This window comes from Dendrobates tinctorius, unplaced genomic scaffold (assembly GCF_039654945.1).
Source record: "Dendrobates tinctorius isolate UK_male_01 unplaced genomic scaffold, ASM3965494v1 ptg000003l, whole genome shotgun sequence".
Classification (NCBI taxonomy): domain Eukaryota; kingdom Metazoa; phylum Chordata; class Amphibia; order Anura; family Dendrobatidae; genus Dendrobates; species Dendrobates tinctorius.
Genome location: NW_027361671.1, coordinates 70857956 through 70878703, shown reverse-complemented (window position 1 = coordinate 70878703; position 20748 = coordinate 70857956). Strand labels below are relative to the sequence as shown.

Sequence of the window (20748 nt, the reverse complement as noted above, 5' to 3'; positions counted from 1 at the left end):
GAAAGGCGTATGTCTCTGCACAAACCTTATAACTACAGATCCATCTGGTCTATTCTCCTTTTTATTATATATGTATTATTGTAAAATGTCTAAAACCTTTTTATCATCTTTGAATTTCTAATTTTCCATTTTTGCTAAAGATCAATTTGGTTCACTTGTTCCACTACATGTACAAGGAGTGTTATCTAAAGCCCCCGTTACACACTGCGATATCGCTAGCAATATCGCTGTAAAGTCACCGATTTTGTGACGTTGCAGCAATATTGCTAGCGATATCGCTGTGTCTGATACTTACCTCCGACCGGCTCCCCCGCTGCTCATCGCTGATTGCGCGAGAAGCTGCTGGACCATTCCTCGTCGGTCACTTCCTGCGGCACTTCCTGCTGTGACGACAAGCGACGCGTGGAGCCGGGCGGGAGGACGCAGGATCGCCTGGTGTGACAGGTAAGTAGCGATCCCCGTCCCCAGCGATGTCGCTGGTGAGATCTGCCTGTGTGGCAGCTCACTAGCGACCACCTAGCGATGCACCAGCGATCCTGACTGCGTCATATCGCTAGTCGGGATCGCTGGTGCATCGCTAGGTGTAACGGTACCCTAAGAATCCACATGTCTCTATAATCTACTAGTTAATGCTCCTGATAGTGCCTTGGCAGAGTAGGAGGACAAGCCTTAGCTTACAAAGATCAGTTCTGGTAGTCAAGCACTTGTTGGATTTAGTTCCTGACGTTCATGTATTATCTGATAAGTGTTAATGAAAAAGGCATCCTCTAGCCAAGTTTTGCCCCTATAAATTCTTACCATCATTCTTTTTGGCTTATGTCTTCAGAGTGCAGCCATAGAGCTTAGAAAAGCAAATGATAAAGTCGGTAATTAGTGCTGTCCACAAAGCCTATGCCTGAATCCCTAGTGGCCATGGAATTGGTGGTAGCCCAGGTTATCTTTGGTGCCTTAGTGTGGTTGATGTTTTTTGTTTTCCTTTTTCAAGGTCCTCCTGGTGTCAATTCTTTACTAATATCCCCCATCCTGGAATATATATTCGCTCATCACCATCTTGGTATGCAAGATCCCCTCATTATCATCCTGTTATGCATGGTCCCCTCATCCGTATCCTGTCATGTATGATTCCCCCCCCCCCCCATCCCTAGCCTGGCATACATGGCCCCCTCATCCCTATACTGGCATGCATGGACCCCCTCATCTCTATCCTGGTATGCATCAGAAAAATATAAAAAATAAACATAAACCATTCTACTTGCCTTCCCTATGCTCCTTCATAGTGTCCTGTTCTGATGCCAGCAGCTGATTTATGCTTGTATGCAGTGCATGACAGTAATGTCATGTGCTACTTACAAGCAGAGGACAGCTGCCGGAATACTCCCTGCTCTCCACGCCCAGGACTATAGGAATGGAGAGCAGTGAGCATTAATTTCAATTTAATAGCAGGCACAGTAGCAGCTGTCGCCATCTTCCTGCTGCTGGGCGATCATGTGTGCCTGCTACTAAAGGGAATGAATATTCACCGCTCTCAACTCCCATGGGCGTGGGGAGCAGTGAATATTCTTTCTCTTTAATAGTGGGCACACGTGATCGCCCGGCGGCTGCAGCTACTGTGCCCGCTATTATTATTTACTGCTCCCCATGCCCATGATCCCTCCCACCTCTTGACGCCGGCTTCAGTGCATAGAGGTGGGAGAGACTGTGAGCGTGGGGAGCAGTGAATATTTCTCATTAGCAGCGGCAAAAGTGTTAGCAGGAGCTGTCTTCTGTCTCTGTGACCCGCTGCTCCGCCACCTCCCCATCAAAAGCAGGTACATTCTGCTATAAGACGCACAAATTTTGGGAGGAAAAAAGTGCGTCTTATAGTTCGAAAAATACGGTAACCATAGAAAAGTTGCGTTACTGCAAATTTAGCTCAACTCTTGAGTGTTTAATAATTCTAGGTGACACATACTGGTAAAATACAGGAAGTATCAATTCAGAAAAACTCATACCACAAGATATGGCCTTCCCAAAACCCTGTCTGATGACAAATGCACATACAGCAGGATGCAGCAGGCCTCCATTAATAAAGGCAAGGGGCAGCTCAGGTGCAAACTACTGCTAAAAACAGCCACCCCACACCTACCAAACCATGGAGGGGTTGACTCCCTAGTAGAAAAAATGCACATAGATAAGGCTTGCATAGGATGCCAGTCACACATGTAAGTGTGATGCAAAGTGTCTGGGTTGCAACCTATCAGTGACGCCCATAGTAATATGCAACACACAGTGACAGATGCCCCAATAGACCAAGCAAACAAAAAGAGGCCCGGCTGCATCCTGCAAAACATGCCATAAGTGCAAAAAATTAATGCATACAATGAGTACATTAAATGAGGTATTGGTTAATATTTTGGCCAAAATAAAGAGCCTGCAAGCCACATCAAGGCTCCTCGTAATTTGCAGGTCCCTAACACTAATATCAAAACAGCTAACATAGAAAAAATTCAAAAATCTCACACCACAAGATATGGCCTTCCCAAAACCCTGTCTGATGACAAATGCACATACAGCAGGATGCAGCAGGCCTCCATTAATAAAGGCAAGGGGCAGCTCAGGTGCAAACTACTGATAAAAATCACCCCACACCTACCAAACCATGAAGGGGTTGGCTGCCTAGTAGAAAAAATGCACATAGATAAGGCTTGCATAGGACGCCAGTCACACAGGTAAGTGTGATGCAAAGTGTCTGGCTTGCAACCTATTAGTGACGCCCATAGTATTCTCAGGCGAGCTGCTCCAGCACTATAATATGCAACACACAGTGACAGACGCCCCAATAGACCAAGCCAACAAAAAGAGGCCCAGCTGCATCCTGCAAAAAATATAAGTGCAAAAAATTAATGCATACAATGAAGGAGCAGTGAATATTTCTCATTAGCAGCGGCACAAGTGTTAGCAGCAGCAGCAGCTGTCTTCTGTCTGTGACCCGCTGCTCCGCCACCTCCCCATCCACAGCAGGTACATTCTGCTATAAGACGCACAAATTTTAGGAGGAAAAAAGTACGTCTTATAGTTCGAAAAATACGGTAACCATAGAAAAGTTGCGTTACTGCAAATTTAGCTCCACTCTTGAGTGTCGTCTAATAATTCTAAGTGACACATACTTGTAAAATACAGGAAGTATCAATTCAGCTCACCACTCCTGTGTTAGTTATAAGTATTCCAGGAAACTTTCAGGATAGATGTTCTGTGATTTGGGTGTGATGCACAGACTATGCACTTGTCTGGCTTCCAGGTCAGATAGCTCTCAATGATCCAAATATTTATATTTGTACGTGCCCCTTTTCATGCACAACACCATGGAATTAATAGTGCTCTAAAAATCTGTATATATAAAAATGAATATGTGTATCACCAACCAATCACAAAGCATCTTTCATTTCACCAGAGCTGTTCAAAAGAAGCTTAGCTGTGACTGGTTGCTATGAGCAACAGTTGTCCTTGTAAACAATCACTAAGCATCTTTCATTTCACCAGAGCTGGTTAAAAGAAGCTGAGCTGTGATTGGTTGCTGTTTTCCCACTTGACAACACCTCCGCACACACTGACATAGTGGGAGAAATCTAGCATCCCTGGGAACATAAGCTCCAGCCATCGTCTGTCCCCCAGAAAGGAGCAGAGAGCACATGACAGAAATGAATCCCCCCCCCCTCCCGTGCCTATATACACATCACACATCCTCCATCCCATAGGCACATCTTCCCTCTTAAAGGGATCATTTGTATGGAAGTCAGAGCAAATCCATCCAGCGATTTGGTTTTGATCCCAGGCCTCTCTTAAAGAGATCCCCGGTGTGGAAGTTAGTACCGTTCCACTCAGCTCTGTGGTTCTGACCCCAGGGTTTCTTAAAGGGATCGATCATTGGTATGGAATTTAGGGAAAATCCACTCTGCGCTTTGGTACTGACCCCAGGCCTTTCTTAAAGGTGCTCTGATTCTCACCCCAGGCTTCTATTAAAGGGAATCTGTCACCCTTTTTTTCGGCTTGCAGCTGCCGGCATAGACATCGGGGGCTTATCTACAGCATTCTGTAATGCTGTAGATAAGCCTCTGATGTAACCTGAAAGATAAGAAAAACATGTTATATTATACTCACCGGGGTGGGTGGTCCGGTCCGGTGGGCGTTGCGGTCCGGTCTGACGCCTCCCTTCTGGCGATGACGTCCTCTTCTCCCGTCCGGTAATGGCTGCGGCGCAAGCGCACTGCTCTGCCCTGTTGAGGGCAGAGCAGAGTCCTGCAGTGCACAGGCGTCTGGAGGGGTCCGGCGCCTGCGCACTGCAGAATTCTGCTCTGCCCTCAACAGGGCAGAGCAGTGCGCTTGCGCCGCAGCCATTACAGGACGGGAGAAGAGGACGTCATCACATGAAGAAGGGAGGCGTCGGACCGCAACGCCCACCGGACCGCCCACCCCGGTGAGTATAATATAATGTGTTTTTCTTATCTTTCAGGTTATATCGGGGGGCTTATCTACAGCATTACAGAATGCTGTAGATAAGCTCCTGATGTCTATGCCGGCAGCTGCAAGCCAAAAAAAGGGTGACAGATTCCCTTTAAAGGGATCATTGGTATGGAAGTCAGGGCAAATCCACTCAGCGCTCTGGTTCTGATTCCAGGCTGACGGGATGATGTGGGATATTAGTGGTAGATGTCCGGGTGGCTCTGGATGACTGGATGATGTGGGATATTAATGGTAGTTGTCCGGTGGCTCTGGCTGATGGGGTGATGTGGGATATTAGGGGTAGTATTCCAGTAGCTCTGGATGACGGGATGATGTGGGATGATATGGGTAGTAGTCTGGTGGCTCTGGCTGACGGGATGATGTGTGATGATATAGTGAATGTGGCTATGAGGAATGGGCGGGGCACTGTGTTCCAAATTATTAAGCAAATGATATTTTTCTCTGATTTTCCTAAATAGTCGGTACAAATGACAGTCAGTCTAATAAAGGTCATCACCGGTTAGAGTATACATCAAATTTTATTGAAGAAACCTCCCAATGATAACAGCATAATCTCCAAAATGAATAAAAACTCAAAATGCACTGTTCCAAATTATTAAGCACAGTAGAATTTCTAAACATTTGATATGTTTTAAAGAACTGAAAGTGCTCATTTGTGGAATTTGCAGCATTAGGAGGTCACATTCACTGAACAAAATAGCTATTTAACTTTAAAACATTCCTAACAGGCCAAGTTACATATTAACATAGGAACCCTTCTTTGATATCACCTTCATAATTCTTGCATCCATTGAAATTGTGAGTTTTTGGAGAGTTTCTGCTTGTATTTCTTTGCATGAAGTCAGACTAGCCTCCCAGAGCTGCTGTCTTGATGTGAACTGCCTCCCACCCTCATAGATCTTTTGCTTGATGATACTCCAAAGGTTCTCCATAGGGTTGAGGTCAGGGGAAGCTGGTGGCCACACCATGCGTTTATCTTCTTTTATGCCCATAGCAGCCAATGACTCAGAGGTATTCTTTGCAGCATGAGATGGTGCATTGTCATGCATGAAGATGATTTTGTTCCTGAAGGCACGTTTCTGCTTCTTATACCATGGAAGACAGCTGTCAGTCAGAAACTCTTTATACTTTGCAGAGGTCATTTTCACACCTTCAGGAACCTTAAAGAGCCCTACCAGCTGTTTCCCCATGATTCCGGCCCAAAACATGACTCCTCCACCTCCTTGCTGACGTCGCAGCCTTGTTGGGACATAGTGGCCATCCACCAACCATCCACTACTCCATCCATCTGGACCATCCAGGGTTGCTCGACACTCATCAGTAAACAAGACTGTTTGAAAATTAGTCTTCATGTATGTCTGGGCCCACTGCAACCATTTCTGCTTGTGAACACTGTTTAGGGTTGGCCGAATAGTAGATGTATGCACCACAGCAAGCCTTTGAAGGCTCCTACACCTTGAGGTTTGAGGGACTCCAGAGGCACCAGCAGCTTTAAATATCTGTTTGCTGGTTTGTAATGGCTTTTTAGCAGCCACTCTCTTAATCCGATAAACTTGCCTGGCAGAAACCTTCCTCATTCTGCCTTTATCAGCACAACATGTCTGTGCTCAGAATCAACCACAAATATCTTAACAGTACGATGATCACGTTTAAGTTTTTGGGAAATATATAATGTTTTCATCTCTTGACCAAGGCACTGCACTATTTGATGCTTTTCAGCAGCAGAGAGATCCTTTTTCTTTCTTAAATTCCTTGAAACCTGTGCCCTGCATAATAATGTGGAACATCATTCTTAAGTAGTTTTCCTTTAATTGAGCTCATCTTGTAAACTAATTATCACAGGCATTTGAGATTGATTTCAGTGATCCAAAGAGCCCTGATACACAATACCATCTATGAGTTTATTTGAAAAACAAAAAATAACATCTTTATGACACTTAAATCCAATTTGCATAATAATTTGAAACACAGTGTGTGTGTGTGTGTGTGTGTGTGTGTGTGTGTGTGTGTGTGTGTGTGTGTGTGTGTGTGTATATATATATATATATATATATATATATATATATATATATATAACAAATCTGAACTGAGAATGTAAGTTAATGTGTATGCACAATGTAAGTGCATATTAACACATGACCATTGACCAGAGAAAACAAAAGGCAAAAAACACACAAATATTCTGAACTAAAAAGATACTGCAAATAATGCATAACGGTAGTAATAATAATAAGGGTATTTAGTAAACATAATTTTGATCAAAATAATGTACAAGCCATCCCGCCACGTCACGGCAACCCTTGTGGGACAGTCCCTACTCTAGTATTAAAATATATATATATATATATATATATATATATATATATATATATATATATTCAAGAAAAAAGGGCAGCACTACCACTACTACTACTATATATATATATATATATATATATATATATATATATATATATATATATATATATATATATATATATATATACTTTTTTTTATCTGAAGAGCCCGGGCATAGTAACTAACTGTGGTTAGTTATAACAAATTATAATTATCCTCCATCCCATAGTCCCGTGCCCATATACCCATCACACATCCTCCATCCCATAGTCAACCATTATGACATCATAATGAGCGGCGGGGCTTGCAACCTATGATGACATCAGCGTCGCCATGGCAACCATTATGACATCATAATGAGGGGCGGGGCTTGATACACACACACTTTTTCCCCATTATGTAGATAGCGGCAAAATTGTTTGGTGAATTGGAATGCGCTGGGTTAAAATTTTGCCTCACAACATAGCTAAGGACACTCTCGGGGTCCAGACGTGTGACTGTGCCAAATTTTGTGGCTGTAGCTGCGACGGTGCAGATGCCAATCCCGGACGTACGTACATACATACATGCATACATACATACATTCACTTGAGCTTTATATATTAGATATATATTTCATTATAATTTGTTACAACTAACCGTAGTTAGTTACTATGCCCGGGCTCTTCAGCTAGTATATTATAAAAGTAATATCTTTAGAAATATACGGTATTTGCTTAGAAAATTGTTGACATGTTCAGTACGTTATTTCACCCGCTGTAAATGATGCAGTTAGTTCTGCCCTAAGTGAATCTAAAGGGTCTCTGGGTCTGAATCCTGGTACATCAGTATGTGATGTGTTGTCACACAGCAGTAATGCGAGATCATGTATTGTGCCGGTCAGCTGTCAGCATGTTTCCGTTGATAAAGCATGAAGGCTAAATGGATTAAGTATGGTGGAGCGTCTGTCGTGGAGGAAAACATGTTTTCTGTAGCATTTTAAAATCTGTTTTCCACCATAAAAAAGAGCATTCAGGTGACAGATGGATATAGAAAGGGATCTTCATAGTGCTGCCTGCAGTGTATTCTCTTGTAGATATGTACCCATTCAGTTATATGTTATTATACAGGTTATTATATATAGTAGTTTTGCAAACAGCATGTTTATATTGAGACAGCTCGTAGTTAAGGAGAATTGATCTATTGATCGGTCATTTTATATGTCCTTTTTTATCTTTGTCTTTTATTTTCTTTAGTCCCAGGAGAACTTGACCCCAAGAGTCTTGTGCCTATTCTCAATGAAGCGGAGGGCTACCATCAGATTGGGCCTGTGGAGTATTGCAAAGACTACTTTGTCCTCTCTGTAACCATCGCTTTTGCTACTCAGTTAGAGCAGGTAATAAAATTGTGAAAGCTCTATGAACAGAAACCTAGCCATTGTAATTGCTTAGCATATGGTCTCTAGAAACCAATTTTTGAGGTATTGCAATTATTTCCTGATGAAGTGAATTCTTCCTCGGACATCCGAACAATTAATAAATAGATGGTACAGAAGATCCTTCCATGTTTTTTCCAGTACGTACATCATTATATGTGACCATATGTATGTTTTAGTGGAACTTAACCCCTTTACCCCCAAGAGTGGTTTGCACGTTCATGACCGGGCCAATTTTTACAATTCTGACCACTGTCCCTTTATGAGGTCACAACTCTGGAACGCTTCCATAGATCCCAGTGATACTGACATTGTTTTCTTGTGACATATTGTACTTCATGTTAGTGGTAAAATTTCATTGATACAACTTGCTTTTATTTGTGAAAAAAACGGAAATTTGGCGAAAATTTTGAAAATTTTGCAATTTTTCAACTTTGAATTTTTATGCCCTGAAATCACAGAGATACGGCACACAAAAACTTAAGTAACATTTCCCACATGTTTAATTTACATCAACAATTTGGGAAACAACAATTTTTTTTTTTTTTTTTTTTAATCACTATTTTATTTTTAGGGACCACATCACATTTTAAGTCACTTTGAGGGGTCTATATGATAGAAAATACCCAAAAGTGACACCATTCTAAAAACTACACCCCTCAAGCTGCTCAAAACCACGTTCAAGAAGTTTTTTAACCCTTCAGGTGCTTCACAGCAATTTTTTTTGAATGTTTAAAAAAAAAAAAATGAACATTTAACTTTTTTTCACAAGAAAATTTACTTCAGGTCCAATTTTTTTATTTTACCAAGGGTAACAGGAGAAATTGGACTACACTGATACCTGATATATGGGGGGGAACCACTGTTTCGGCGCATGGCAGAGCTCAGAAGGGAAGGAGCGCCGTTTGACTTTTTCACTACAAAATTGGCTGGAATTCAGATTGGACGCCATGTCACGTTTGGAGAGCTCCTGATGTGCCTAAACAGGGGAAACCCCCAACAAGTGACACCATTTTGGAATCTAGACCCCCCAAGGAACTTATCTAGATATGTGGTGAACACTTCGAACCCCCAAGGGCTTCACAGAAGTTTATAATGTACAGCCGTAAAATTAAAAAATCATAGTTTTTCCACAAAAATGATCTTTTCGCCCCCATTTTTTTTTTCCCAAGGGTAACAGGACCCCAAAAATGTATTGTGCAATTTGTCTGGAGTACGCTGATACCCCATGTGGGGGTAAATGACTATTTGGGCGCATGGCAGAGCTCGGAAGGGAAGCAGCACCATTTGACTTTTTTGGCTGGAATTGAGATCGGACGCCATGTCGCGTTTGGAAAGCCCCTGATGTGCCAAAACAGTGGAAACCCCCCACAAATGACACCATTTTGGAAACTAGACCCCCCAAGGAACTTATCTAGATGCGTGGTGAGCACTTTGAACCCCCAAGTGCTTCACAGAAGTTTATAACACCCGGGTGTGAAAATAAAAAAAAAAAAAAAATCATAGGTTTTCCACAAACATGATCGTTTAGTCCCCAATTCTTTTATTTTCCCAAGGGTAAGAGGAGAAATTGAACCCCAAAAGTTGTTGTCCAATTTGTCCTGAGTAAGCTGATATCCTATATGTGGGAGAAAACTACTGTATGGGCACACGTCAGGCCTCGGAATGGAAGTAGTGACGTTTTGGAATGCAGACTGATGGAATGGTCTGCGGGTGTCATGTTGCCTTTGGAGAGCCCCTGATGTGCCTAAACTGTGGAAACCCCCCCCACAAGTGACCCCATTTTGGAAACTAGACACCCTAAGGAACTTATCTAGATGTGTGGTGAGCACTTTGAACCCCCAAGTGCTTCACAGAAGTTTATAACGTAGAGCCATAAAAATAAAAAAAAATCATTTTTTTTTCCAATTTTTTTATTTTCCTAAGGGCAACAGAAGAAATTTGACCCCAAAAGTTGTTCTACAATTTGTCCTGAGTAGGCTGATACCCCACATGTGGGGGTAAACCACTGTTTGGGCACATGGCAGAGCTTGGAAGGGAAGGAGCACCATTTGACTTTTTCAACGCAAAATTGGCTGGAATTGAGACCAGACGCCATGTTGCGTTTGGAGAGCACCTGATGTGCCCAAACAGTGGAAACCCCCCAATTCTAACTCCAACCCTAACCCCAACATACCCCTAATCCTAATCTCAACCCTAGCCCTAACCCTAGCCCTAATGGGAAAATGGAAATAAATACATTTTTTTTTTTTAAATTTTATTATTTTTCCCTCACTAAAGGGGTGATATATGGGGGTTTGATTTACTATATATGGCGGGTTTTTATGTTTGGCAGCTGTCATACCCTAAAAGACGCTTTTTATTGTAAAAATAGTTTTTGCATGACCACATTTTGAGAGCTATAATTTCTCCATATTTTGACCCACCGAGTCATGTGAGGTCTTATTTTTTGCGGGACGAGTTGACATTTTTATTGGTACCATTTTCGGGCACGTGACATTTTTTGTTCGCTTTTTATTACGATTTTTGGGACGCAGAATGAAGAAAAAAATAGTTATAGCTCGCAGAATAAAGTGATGCAAAAATAATTATTTTTTATATAAAATGGTTTTCATTGCATAAAGCGCCAAAACATAAAAAAACTACATAAATGAAGTATCGCTGTAATCGTACTGACTCGAAGAATAAGACCGCTTTATCAATTTTACCACATGCAGAACGGTGTAAATGCACCCCCCCACCCCCCAAAAAAAGAAATTCATGAAATGGTGGTTTTCGCTGATGAAGCTGTGTGGCGGCTCGTTTCGTGCGGGACAAGATGACTTTTTCAGCTTTACCATGGTTATTCATATCCGTCTTTTTGATTGCGTGTTTTTGCACTTTATGTTCGGCGGTATGATGATAAAGCATTATTTTTTGCTTTGTGTTTTATTTTTTTAAGGGGTTCACTAAAGGGGTTAACTAGTGGGATAGTTTTATAGGGCGAGTCGTTACGGACGCGGTGATACTAAATATGTGTACTTTTATTGTTTTGTTATTTTTTTATTTCCAAAAGATGAATTTATAAGGGAATATTTAATTTTCATTTATTTAGCGTTTTTTTTTTTTTTTTTTTTTTTAATAAGTTATTTTTTACACTTTTTCACTTTATTTTATTGTCCCGGGGGGGGGGCGCATCACTGTCATGTGTCAAATCGCTTATCTGACCCTTCACACAGCACTGTGTCAGATTAGCGATCTGACAGACGCTGCAGAAGGCTTCTTCGTGCCTGCTCTTTGCAGGCGCTGAGGAAACCGCCTCCCTGCAGACCCCCACGGCCATCTTGGATTCGGGGGCCTGCAGGGAAGGAGGCTCCCAGAGCAGCGCAGCACATCGCGCTGCTTGGGGGGCTCAGGGAAGCACAGAGGGAGCCCCCTCCCTGCCGATGCTTCCCTAATCCCCAGGTACACTGCGATCATGTTTGATCGCAGTGTGCCAGGGGTTAACGTGCTGGGGGCGGCCCGTGACCGCCCCTGACACAGTGCCGGGTGTCAGCTGTGATAATCAGCTGACACCCGGCCGCCATCAGCAGTGCTCCCCCCACGGGGGTGCCACTGATGGCGATGACATACTATCCTGTCCCCAGTCATAGGGCCCGGGTACCGTGGACGGGATAGTACGTCACATGTCAGAAAGGGGTTAAAATCTGTTTTGATGCTTTTATGTGTGGGGGGGGGTGTTTCATTTTGTGATACATTTCCCTGATATCTCATGTCTGTTTTCTTTCAGTTAATCTCTAGTACTTTAAGACTTCCAGAACCAAAGCCAGAATTTTACTTTTACTACTCTTTATTGGGAAATGATGTGACAAATGAGCCATTTACTGATCTGATCAATCCAGACTTTGAGCCGGAGAGAGCATCTGTGAAGATACGCAGCAGTGCTGAGGTGCTGTGCTTGTATCTCTCTGTGCAGCCTAAACTGCAGGTAATGGTCTCCTCTCTTGTTATAGGTCTGATGAATGGGACTAGCAGGACTATAATTCTGTCCACACTAATCTGCAGATATAGTAGCAAAGACCCTTTAAAAAAAAATTGAAAAAAATGACATTTTTATGAATGTGTTATGCCAGACAATATTTTGGCACAGCTCAAGATGAGTTAAATAAGCTGTAGGCCAGTCACTTATGTATGTAAAATGTATTTTAAAATATTAGAGAAGTTTCACTATACTCCATTGATGGACCCGACCCATTGTGTTACTGAATCCGCGGCCAGTGTTTACAATAAATTCTCCATTGAACCGATCTCTGAGATATGATGAGTCTGGTCTACTGACCATGTTAGAATGTCAATGAATAAGATACTCCAAAAAGACATTTTCAATCCATCACCTGTATATACAAAAATATGCCTCAATAATATATGCAATAGAGACGACTCCTTTACTTAAATGAAACAACAGGAGAAAAATAGAGTCCAAAGCTATTTAGACTAAGGTTAAGCTTTTATTGTAGCAAAAAAAAAGACACGTGAGAAGACAAGACAAGTTGATTTGTCGATAAATAAGGCATCATTAGTTAAATAACCTAGAACCAATAAAAAAAGAGCAAACCAGCACATGCACAGTAATTATAATATCCAAATGGATAGCCTAATGAGGGATGATTAAATCAGAGGTACATAAATGTACCAGAGACATATATCCTGAGAAAATGACAGAATAATCCCATGCTTGTAAACCATTATATATATTATTGCACTTCGCCCACTGTTTAACTTTTGTTATATATAACTTTTGTTATATATAACTTGTTAGATGGTTTTCATAATGGAGGTGGCTAGCATAGATGGTAGAGAACCCCAATATATTTGTATATGAAAAGTTGCCTGCACGGGTTCCAACACATCCAGGACTGCCAAAAAACTCCACCATGACAAAATCAAGTCATGCAACATGTGCACTCGTGAAGGACGGAATGCACGTCATAAAAAATGGTGATGTTCACAAGGAGGGGTAAGTAGCGTTGAAACTGTGCTAAATAAGCATCAAAAACAGCTCAAAGAAATGATAATAACATACCCATCATGGCTTAATGTGCTGGTCAGGATACCCCAACACGCGTTTCGCGGTGTTTGAATACCGCTTCCTCGGGGGGGGCGTGGCTTAAATGTTGAAAATGCCCTTTTATATGTGTAACTAAGTAGGTCATCTGACCAAGAAGAGGCCAATGCGGTAGCGATAACTAAGCACATGCGCAATGCGTGCAGAGTGAACGCCACCTCCCCAGTCATCACAGGACGCGCCCGCAATGTCCGATGACAACCAGAACCCAACCGTTACCAGGGCAACGCCGGGAGGAGTGTCGTGCGATGGATCGGCACCCGGAAGGCGTCGTGTACAGACCGCTATCTAAGCGCCGGCCAAAGACGTGACTCACTGATTACACACGGGGGAGACCGGCGCCTGACCATCACCCCAGCGACGCAAGGCGTGCCCCAGAGACAAGGGAGGGAGAGCCCACACCACCACCGCCTGTGCAAGAATATATATGTGAAACGAATGCTTCTGATAATATCCAAGTAGTACATAGTTATAGTTAAACCATTTTGTACTTAAAATACCTAAAAATAAATATAATGCCATGATCATGACATGTAATATGAGTAGAACATAAAAAATAATGAATAAATCAAAAAATCTAATACGTTGTCAAAATGTCCGCAAACAAAACCCAGGGACGAGAAAAAGAAGGGAAAGAACCCACACCATCACCGCATATACAGAATATACATGAATAAAGTCATTAAATGAATACATAAATTGCACATTGCTGACTAAGTAGACCAAACCTGAAAACAAATATATAATCTTTATTATAACATGTAATGTTAACAAGCATGCAAACATATAGCACAGGTGAGTCAAAAAGTCAGTTACACTCTCAAAATATCCGCAAAATGGATGGCTCCTGATAGATCTTCATTTTTTTTCAAATTTCTCCTTTTTTGAGGACTTGCTTAGTAGTTATCATGATGTAACATCCAAAATTTGCAAAAAAAAGTCAAATGACCTGAATGAAATAACCTAAAGTCAAACATGAAGAAAAAAAGGCAGATTACTTACCGGTAATGCTCTTTTAATGAGTCCATGACAGCACCCACTGCAGGTATCGGATCCGCCCCATTTGGAACAGGAAACCCTACAGAAAGATAAAAGGGTGCGGTCCGCCTTTCCTCAGTTGTATTTCAGAGTACCAGGAAGACAGCCAAGGGTTAGGCAATGTCTTTGTACTTCTAAATTTTTACTTATTCATCTTTAGCAGATACACTTTTACTATTGATATCTTAGTAGGGAGGGAAGTGAGCGGATGCTGTCGTGAACTCATTAAAAGAGCATTACCACTAAGTAATCCGGCTTTTTACCCTTTGCCACGGCAGCACCCACTGGAGAGATTCCAGAGACCATCACCTGGGTGGGATCACCGTGCCAAGGACAGTCCTGCCAAAGCTTAGGTCAGAAGTAGATGAAAGGTCAAGTCTATAGTGATTATAGAAGATAGAAGGGGTTGACCAAATTGCCGTCTTACATATGGCCTCAATTGGAACGTCTCCCCTCTCGGCCCAGGAGGCTGCCACTGCTCTAGTGGAGTGTGCTCTGATGTTCTCCAGAGGATCTTCATTTTTCGCGGAGTAGGCTAAGCGAATGGCATCCCTGATCCATCGGGATATGGTGCTCTTCGTGACTCCGTATCCCTTTTTACAGCCCTGAAAAGAGATGAACAGAGCCCTACACTGCCTCCAGCTCCTGGACCTCTCAATATATTTTAGGACAGTTCTTCTAACGTTCAAGGTGTGGAATTTCTGCTCCTCCGGAGTGGAGGGATCTCCAAAGAAGGTTGGGAGGAGTATTTCTTGAGATCTATGGAATTTTGTTGATACCTTAGGCAGGTATGAGGGTCTGGTTTTAATATTAACCTATCCTGGTATATCTGAAAAAAGGGTGGGTCTATGGATAGAGCCTGGATGTCACTCACTCTCCTAGCAGACGTTAGTGCTACTAAGAGGGCCGTCTTGAGTGACAAGCATTTCAGGGATATCGTGTCTATTGTTTCGAAGGGCTCTTCCATAAGGGCGTCTAAGACCAAATTTAAGTCCCATGCAGGGATTGCAGGTATGCGAACCGGAGTCATTCGTTCGCAAGCTGTAATAAATCGTGATATCCACTTATTTCCCGCTATATTGTGGCCGTACAGTGCCCCTAATGCGGACACTTGGACTTTTAGCGTGTTTACCGCCAGGCCCAAGTCCTTCGCTTTCTGTAGAAATTCCAAGATAGGAACTATCGGAATTTCTGTGGTATGAGGAGCTGTATGAAACTGCAGGAAATTTTTCCTTATTCTTGCATAAATCTGGGTAGTGGACTGCTTCCTGCTCTGTAGGAGCGTAGCAATCAGTGTCTCAGAAAACCCTCTTGATCTTAGTAGCTGCCTTTCAAATTCCACGCCGTCAAGTGTAAATTCTCCACTTGGGGGTGGAAAAACGGGCCTTGGAAGAGTAGGTTGGGAATCGAAGGTAGAACCCAAGGATCTGACACCGACATGGTTCGTAGCCATGAGGACCACGGTCTCTTGGGCCAGAATGGCGCTATCAAAATTACTCTCGCCTTGTCCTCTGATCTTCCGAATGTCCTGTGGTAGGAGGATTATCGGAGGGAAGGCATATGCCAGGTTGAATTTCCATGAGGCCTGGAGGGCATCCAGTATGTCTGGATGATATGACGGGGACAGGGAGGCAAATGCATTTATCTGTCTGTTCTCTTTCGTGGCAAAGAGGTCCACCTGAGGTTGCCCCCATATAGCTACTATGGCCTTGAAGATTCGGCGATTGAGGCACCACTCCCCTTGCCAAAGTGTGTGTCGGCTTAAGAACTTAAGTCTGCCTCTTGGTTGTTCTCTCCCCTGATATGGAGGGCCGAGAGGAACAACAAATAACTTTGGGCTAAGTTTAAGATTCTTCCTGCAGAAGACATCAGAGTCTCTGATCGAATACCTCCCTGTCTGTTTATGTAGGCCACTGTGGTGGTGGTGTCCGATAGGATCCTGACATGCCTCTGTTGGAGCTGTGGAAGAAAATGGTGTAGAGCATATTATACCGCTGTCAGTTCTTTTAAATTAGACGAGTAGCCCAGCTCATCTCTATTCCACCTTCCTTGACAAAAGCTATTCCCCATATGGCCTCCCCAGCCGTGGGGGCTAGCGTCGGTGGTCAGGATACACGATGGTACTATAACCCATGGGACTCCTGCGGACCGATGGTTATCCTCTAGCCACCATTCTAGAGAAGCCAAGACCTCCTGTGATAAGGTTATCTTGCTCTCGAGGTGACCACTATGTCGCCTGTCCTATTGGAGGATCTGATGCTGCAGTGTGCGAATGTGATAATGGGCCCACTGGACTGCCGGGGCACAGGAAGAAAGCGACCCCAATAGCGACATTGCCCCTCTCAGAGACATACGTGGTCTATTTATGGCTGCCTCCACCTTTCCTTTTGTGAGCGTAATCTTTACCTGAGGGAGTAGACATCTCTGGGTTGTAGAGTCTAACTGGAACCCTAAGAACATCTGACGGGAATGCGGAACGAGTCTGGACTTCTGGATGTTGATGATCCAGCCTAGATCATGCAAAGATGAGACCGCGTCAGCCGCACGTCTGGTACACTGGGTGATCGAGTTCCCAATAATTAGGAAGTCATCTAGGTAAGGCACGATTAGAGTGTCTTTCTGACGAAGATAGGCCATCAGCTCTGCCATCACTTTGGTGAAGATTCTTGACGCTGTAGAGAGGCTGAAAGGCATGGCCGCATATTGAAAATGACAGATCTTGCCTTCGAATACTACCGCGACCCTTAGGTACCTTTTGGTATCTATTATGAATAGGAAGATGATAGTAAGCATCTTTTAAGTCAATCCCTGCGATCACACAGTTTGGAAAGAAGTTTTATGGTGGATCTGATTGATAATTTTTTATAAACGTATTAAGCTTCCTCAAATTTATGATCGTCCTAAATGTACCATCTGGTTTGGAAATTAGAAATAAAGGAGAGTAGAAATCTCTACCCTTTTTGTCCCTCTGGGACTTGTACTAAAACCCCCTTGGATAGTAGGCTCCGAATTTCTACTTCGAGGGCCTTTTGTTGTACTATAGAGTTAAGGCGGGTCATGATAAAGGAATCGTAAGGGATTTGAAGGAATTCTATTTTCATTCCCTATTTAATTAAACTTAGAATCCATGGACTTGAAGTTATTCGTTTCCATTTTGAAGAAAAAAACTTTAGTCTACCCACTACTGGGGGGACTGATTTTTCAATATTTTCCTTTCGGAATGTTGCACCTCTAAACATGCTACCCTTTTGCTTCTCTTCCTTTGTGGGCCATCTAGTTGATCTGTCCGCTTGTCTCCTCCCAAACGGCCGCCTTTTAAAGGCTCTCCTGTAGAAAGGGATAGAAGAATCAGGGAAGGCCTTCTTCCTTTCTTTTGCTTTGGCGGGTATGTCATCTAGGGCTTTCCCAAAGAGAAACTCACCCACGCACGGGGTTGCGCAAATCTTAGATTTTGATTGCGCGTCCTCCTTCCAGCTCTTCATCCATAGTGCCCTCCTGGCGTTAACAAGACCAGCCGATCTTGCTGCCAGCCGCAGGGTGTCTGCCGATGCATCAGCCATGAAGGCTGCCGCCCCTCTAATTAACGGAACAGCGGCCTGTAGTTTTTCCCTAGACACCTTCTGCTCGATTTGTTTATCTAATTGGTCCAACCACACGAGCATAGACCTGGCGGTGCATGTGCTGGCTACTGCTGGCTTAAAAATGCCTGTGGTAGACTCCCAAGACCTTTTCAATGATGACTCCGCTTTACGGTCTAGCGGGTCCGCCAATAAGCCTGCGTCCTCTACCGGAATAGTAGATTGCTTTGAGGTAGAGGCTACAACGGCATCAACCTTTGAAACTTTGGTCCATTTTAATAGCTCGTCATCGCTTAATGGGTATTTCCGCTTTGAGGCTGATGGGAGAAAACTTCTTTGATCGTGTTTTTCCCATTCTCTCTTTATTACTGCCGGTATTACTGGAAACGCTCTCCTTTTCTTTTCCGCCAACCTCACAAACATTATTTCTTGTGCGGTTTGGACGCCCTTTGTCTCCTCACACCCCATAGTGTTCCTCAAGGATTTGACTAGGTTATCCACACTTTCTAGGGGAAAACATGAACGTCCCTCAATGTCTGATGATGACGATGATGTGAGTGAGGAATCAGATTATCCCCTGTTCTTCCTCTGACTCTGAGCTGAGGGTCACTTGTTTTTTGCTCCTAGTCTCTGAGAGAGTACTGGCATGGGTGATAGCCTGTATCTCCTCCCTAATTATTGCCTGAATGTCCTTTGATGATACTGCCGACCCTTGTCTAGTTTCTCTGGTGCATTGCTTACAGAGCTTTTTATGGTAGGAGTCAGGGAGAGGCTGAGCGCTTAAAGCGCATTCTTTGTTTGGATTTCTCTTTCTTCTTCGTCTGGAAGAGGGGAGACATGCCCAAAGGAGAGGGGGGGGTCGGAGGAGGAGAGGTCAGCTTAATAGGTAGAGTATATGTATTGCACACTCACCCAGTGAAGCCTTTATTACCGGATCAGATGGCTGAGACCCCGTTCTGGGTCTTGACTCTCCCACCTCGCTCCTGTGAGCGGTGTCTGTCCTGGTAGCGCGGTCCCTGGAGGAGCTGCCCCCCGCAGAGTCCCCTGCTGGAGCGTGTACTTCCCCTGGAGACGACATGGCTTTTTGCCGCTAGCCCTTCTTTAAATAGTTCTTACTGTCCTTTCTTTTTTTTTTTTTTTTCCTCTTTCCCCGGAAGTCGCTCCTCCTCCCCGGGTTTACTCGCGCATGCGCAGTCGCGCTTCTCAGCCATCGTGCCCCTGCCGTTCTCGTGGATACCGCACAGGCGGTGTGCATTTGGCTCAGGTATGTCTTCCTGAAGGATATCCTGAGGTTCCTAGGGAACAGGAAACAAAACTGAGGAAAGGCGGACCGCCCCCTTTTATCTTTCTGTAGGGCTTCCTGTTCCAAATGGGGCGGATCCGATACCTCCAGTGGGTGCTGTCGTGGCGAAGGGTAAAACATATATTAAAAAACTGATTAAACAAACAAATTTAAAAACAAGGAGTGGTGAGACCATATAGGAGGCAGAGAGGTTAAGGCTGCACCTAATCATAAAAAGGATGCAAAGCCAAGAATCTCATTCAAACCATGTGTGTCATGGTCCCAAGGACCATGATCCACCTGCATTCCTTCTGGGCCAGAAGGCGGTTTATATCTCCTCCTCGTATGCCGCTTTTAACATGCTGAATGCCCCTGACTAGAAAGGTCGTAGGGTCACAATTATATGCTATTTTGTAATGTCGGGGTATTGTTTTCAATTCAGTCAAATCCGAGACCGTTTTGGCTGCAAGAATGTCCCGTCCGTGATCCACCTGCATTCCTTCTGGGCCAGGAGGCGTTTTATATCTCCTCCTCGTATGCCGCTTTTTAACGTGCTGTATGCCTCTGACTAGAAAGGGCGTAGGGTCACAATTATGTGCTGTGTTGTAATGTCGGGGTATTGTTTTCAATTGAGTCAAATGCAAGACCGTTTTGGCTGCAAGAATGTCCCGGACATGTTCTCTTGTTAGTACTTTTAGTTGGCAACTAGTCAGTCCCACATATATCTTTGCACACCCATAGGTGGCATAATTAATGACCTGTGTAGTATTGCAGGTTATATGTTACCGTATAGAAAATTTTCTTTTGCCATCTGCTGATTGAAAAGTAGATGTGCGAAGGACGATCTTGCAAGCCACACAGTCTCCACAGGGAAAGCATCCGAGTGGGGGGTCACAAGAATTGAATGGATTTTTAATATCGGGTACATAATGAGTGTACATGAATGTCACCAAGATTCATTAGGGGACGTTCAGATATAAATTTAGTCAATGAAGGTTCAGTTTTTAAAATCTTCCAGTGTTTATTTAGAACATTTCTCATTCTATCCCATTCCCCTTTGAATGTTGAAATAAATCTAACAGTTCCCTGTTGTTGTTTTTGGTTATTCTTAGGGGTAGGATGTAAGAGTTGTACGATTAGCTTTTTTCGCTCTATTGTACCCCCTCTTAATGCAACGATGACTATAACCCCGGGTGGAAAAACAGTCTCGGAGATCTCCCGCTTGTTGCTGAAAACTGGTTTCCAATGAACAGATCCTTTTGATGCGGAGAAATTGACTCACGGGGATAGCCCTGATTGTCGCCCGTGCATGACAGGATTTAGCATGGAGAAGGGAATTTACCGAGGTGGGCATTCTGTAGACATCAGTTTGTACATTAAGCTGCTGATCAACTTGTATTTTGATATCCAAGAAATCCACCTCGGTATTACTATAGTTATAGGTTAATTTAATATTGAATCTATTTTGATTCAAATTCTCCATGATTTCCTGAAG

General features: G+C 43.3%; 1 protein-coding gene across 1 annotated transcript in view; it reads left to right on the top strand.

Annotated features, from left to right (window-relative positions):
- The window catches only part of CEP120 (centrosomal protein 120), a 136685-nt gene that overhangs the window by 15742 nt on the left and 100195 nt on the right, over window positions 1–20748 (top strand). The window contains exons 5-6 of the mRNA XM_073556586.1: window positions 8073–8212; window positions 12021–12218. Of these exons, the coding sequence (XP_073412687.1) occupies window positions 8073–8212; window positions 12021–12218 (338 nt within the window). The remainder of the gene's footprint in view (window positions 1–8072; window positions 8213–12020; window positions 12219–20748) is intronic.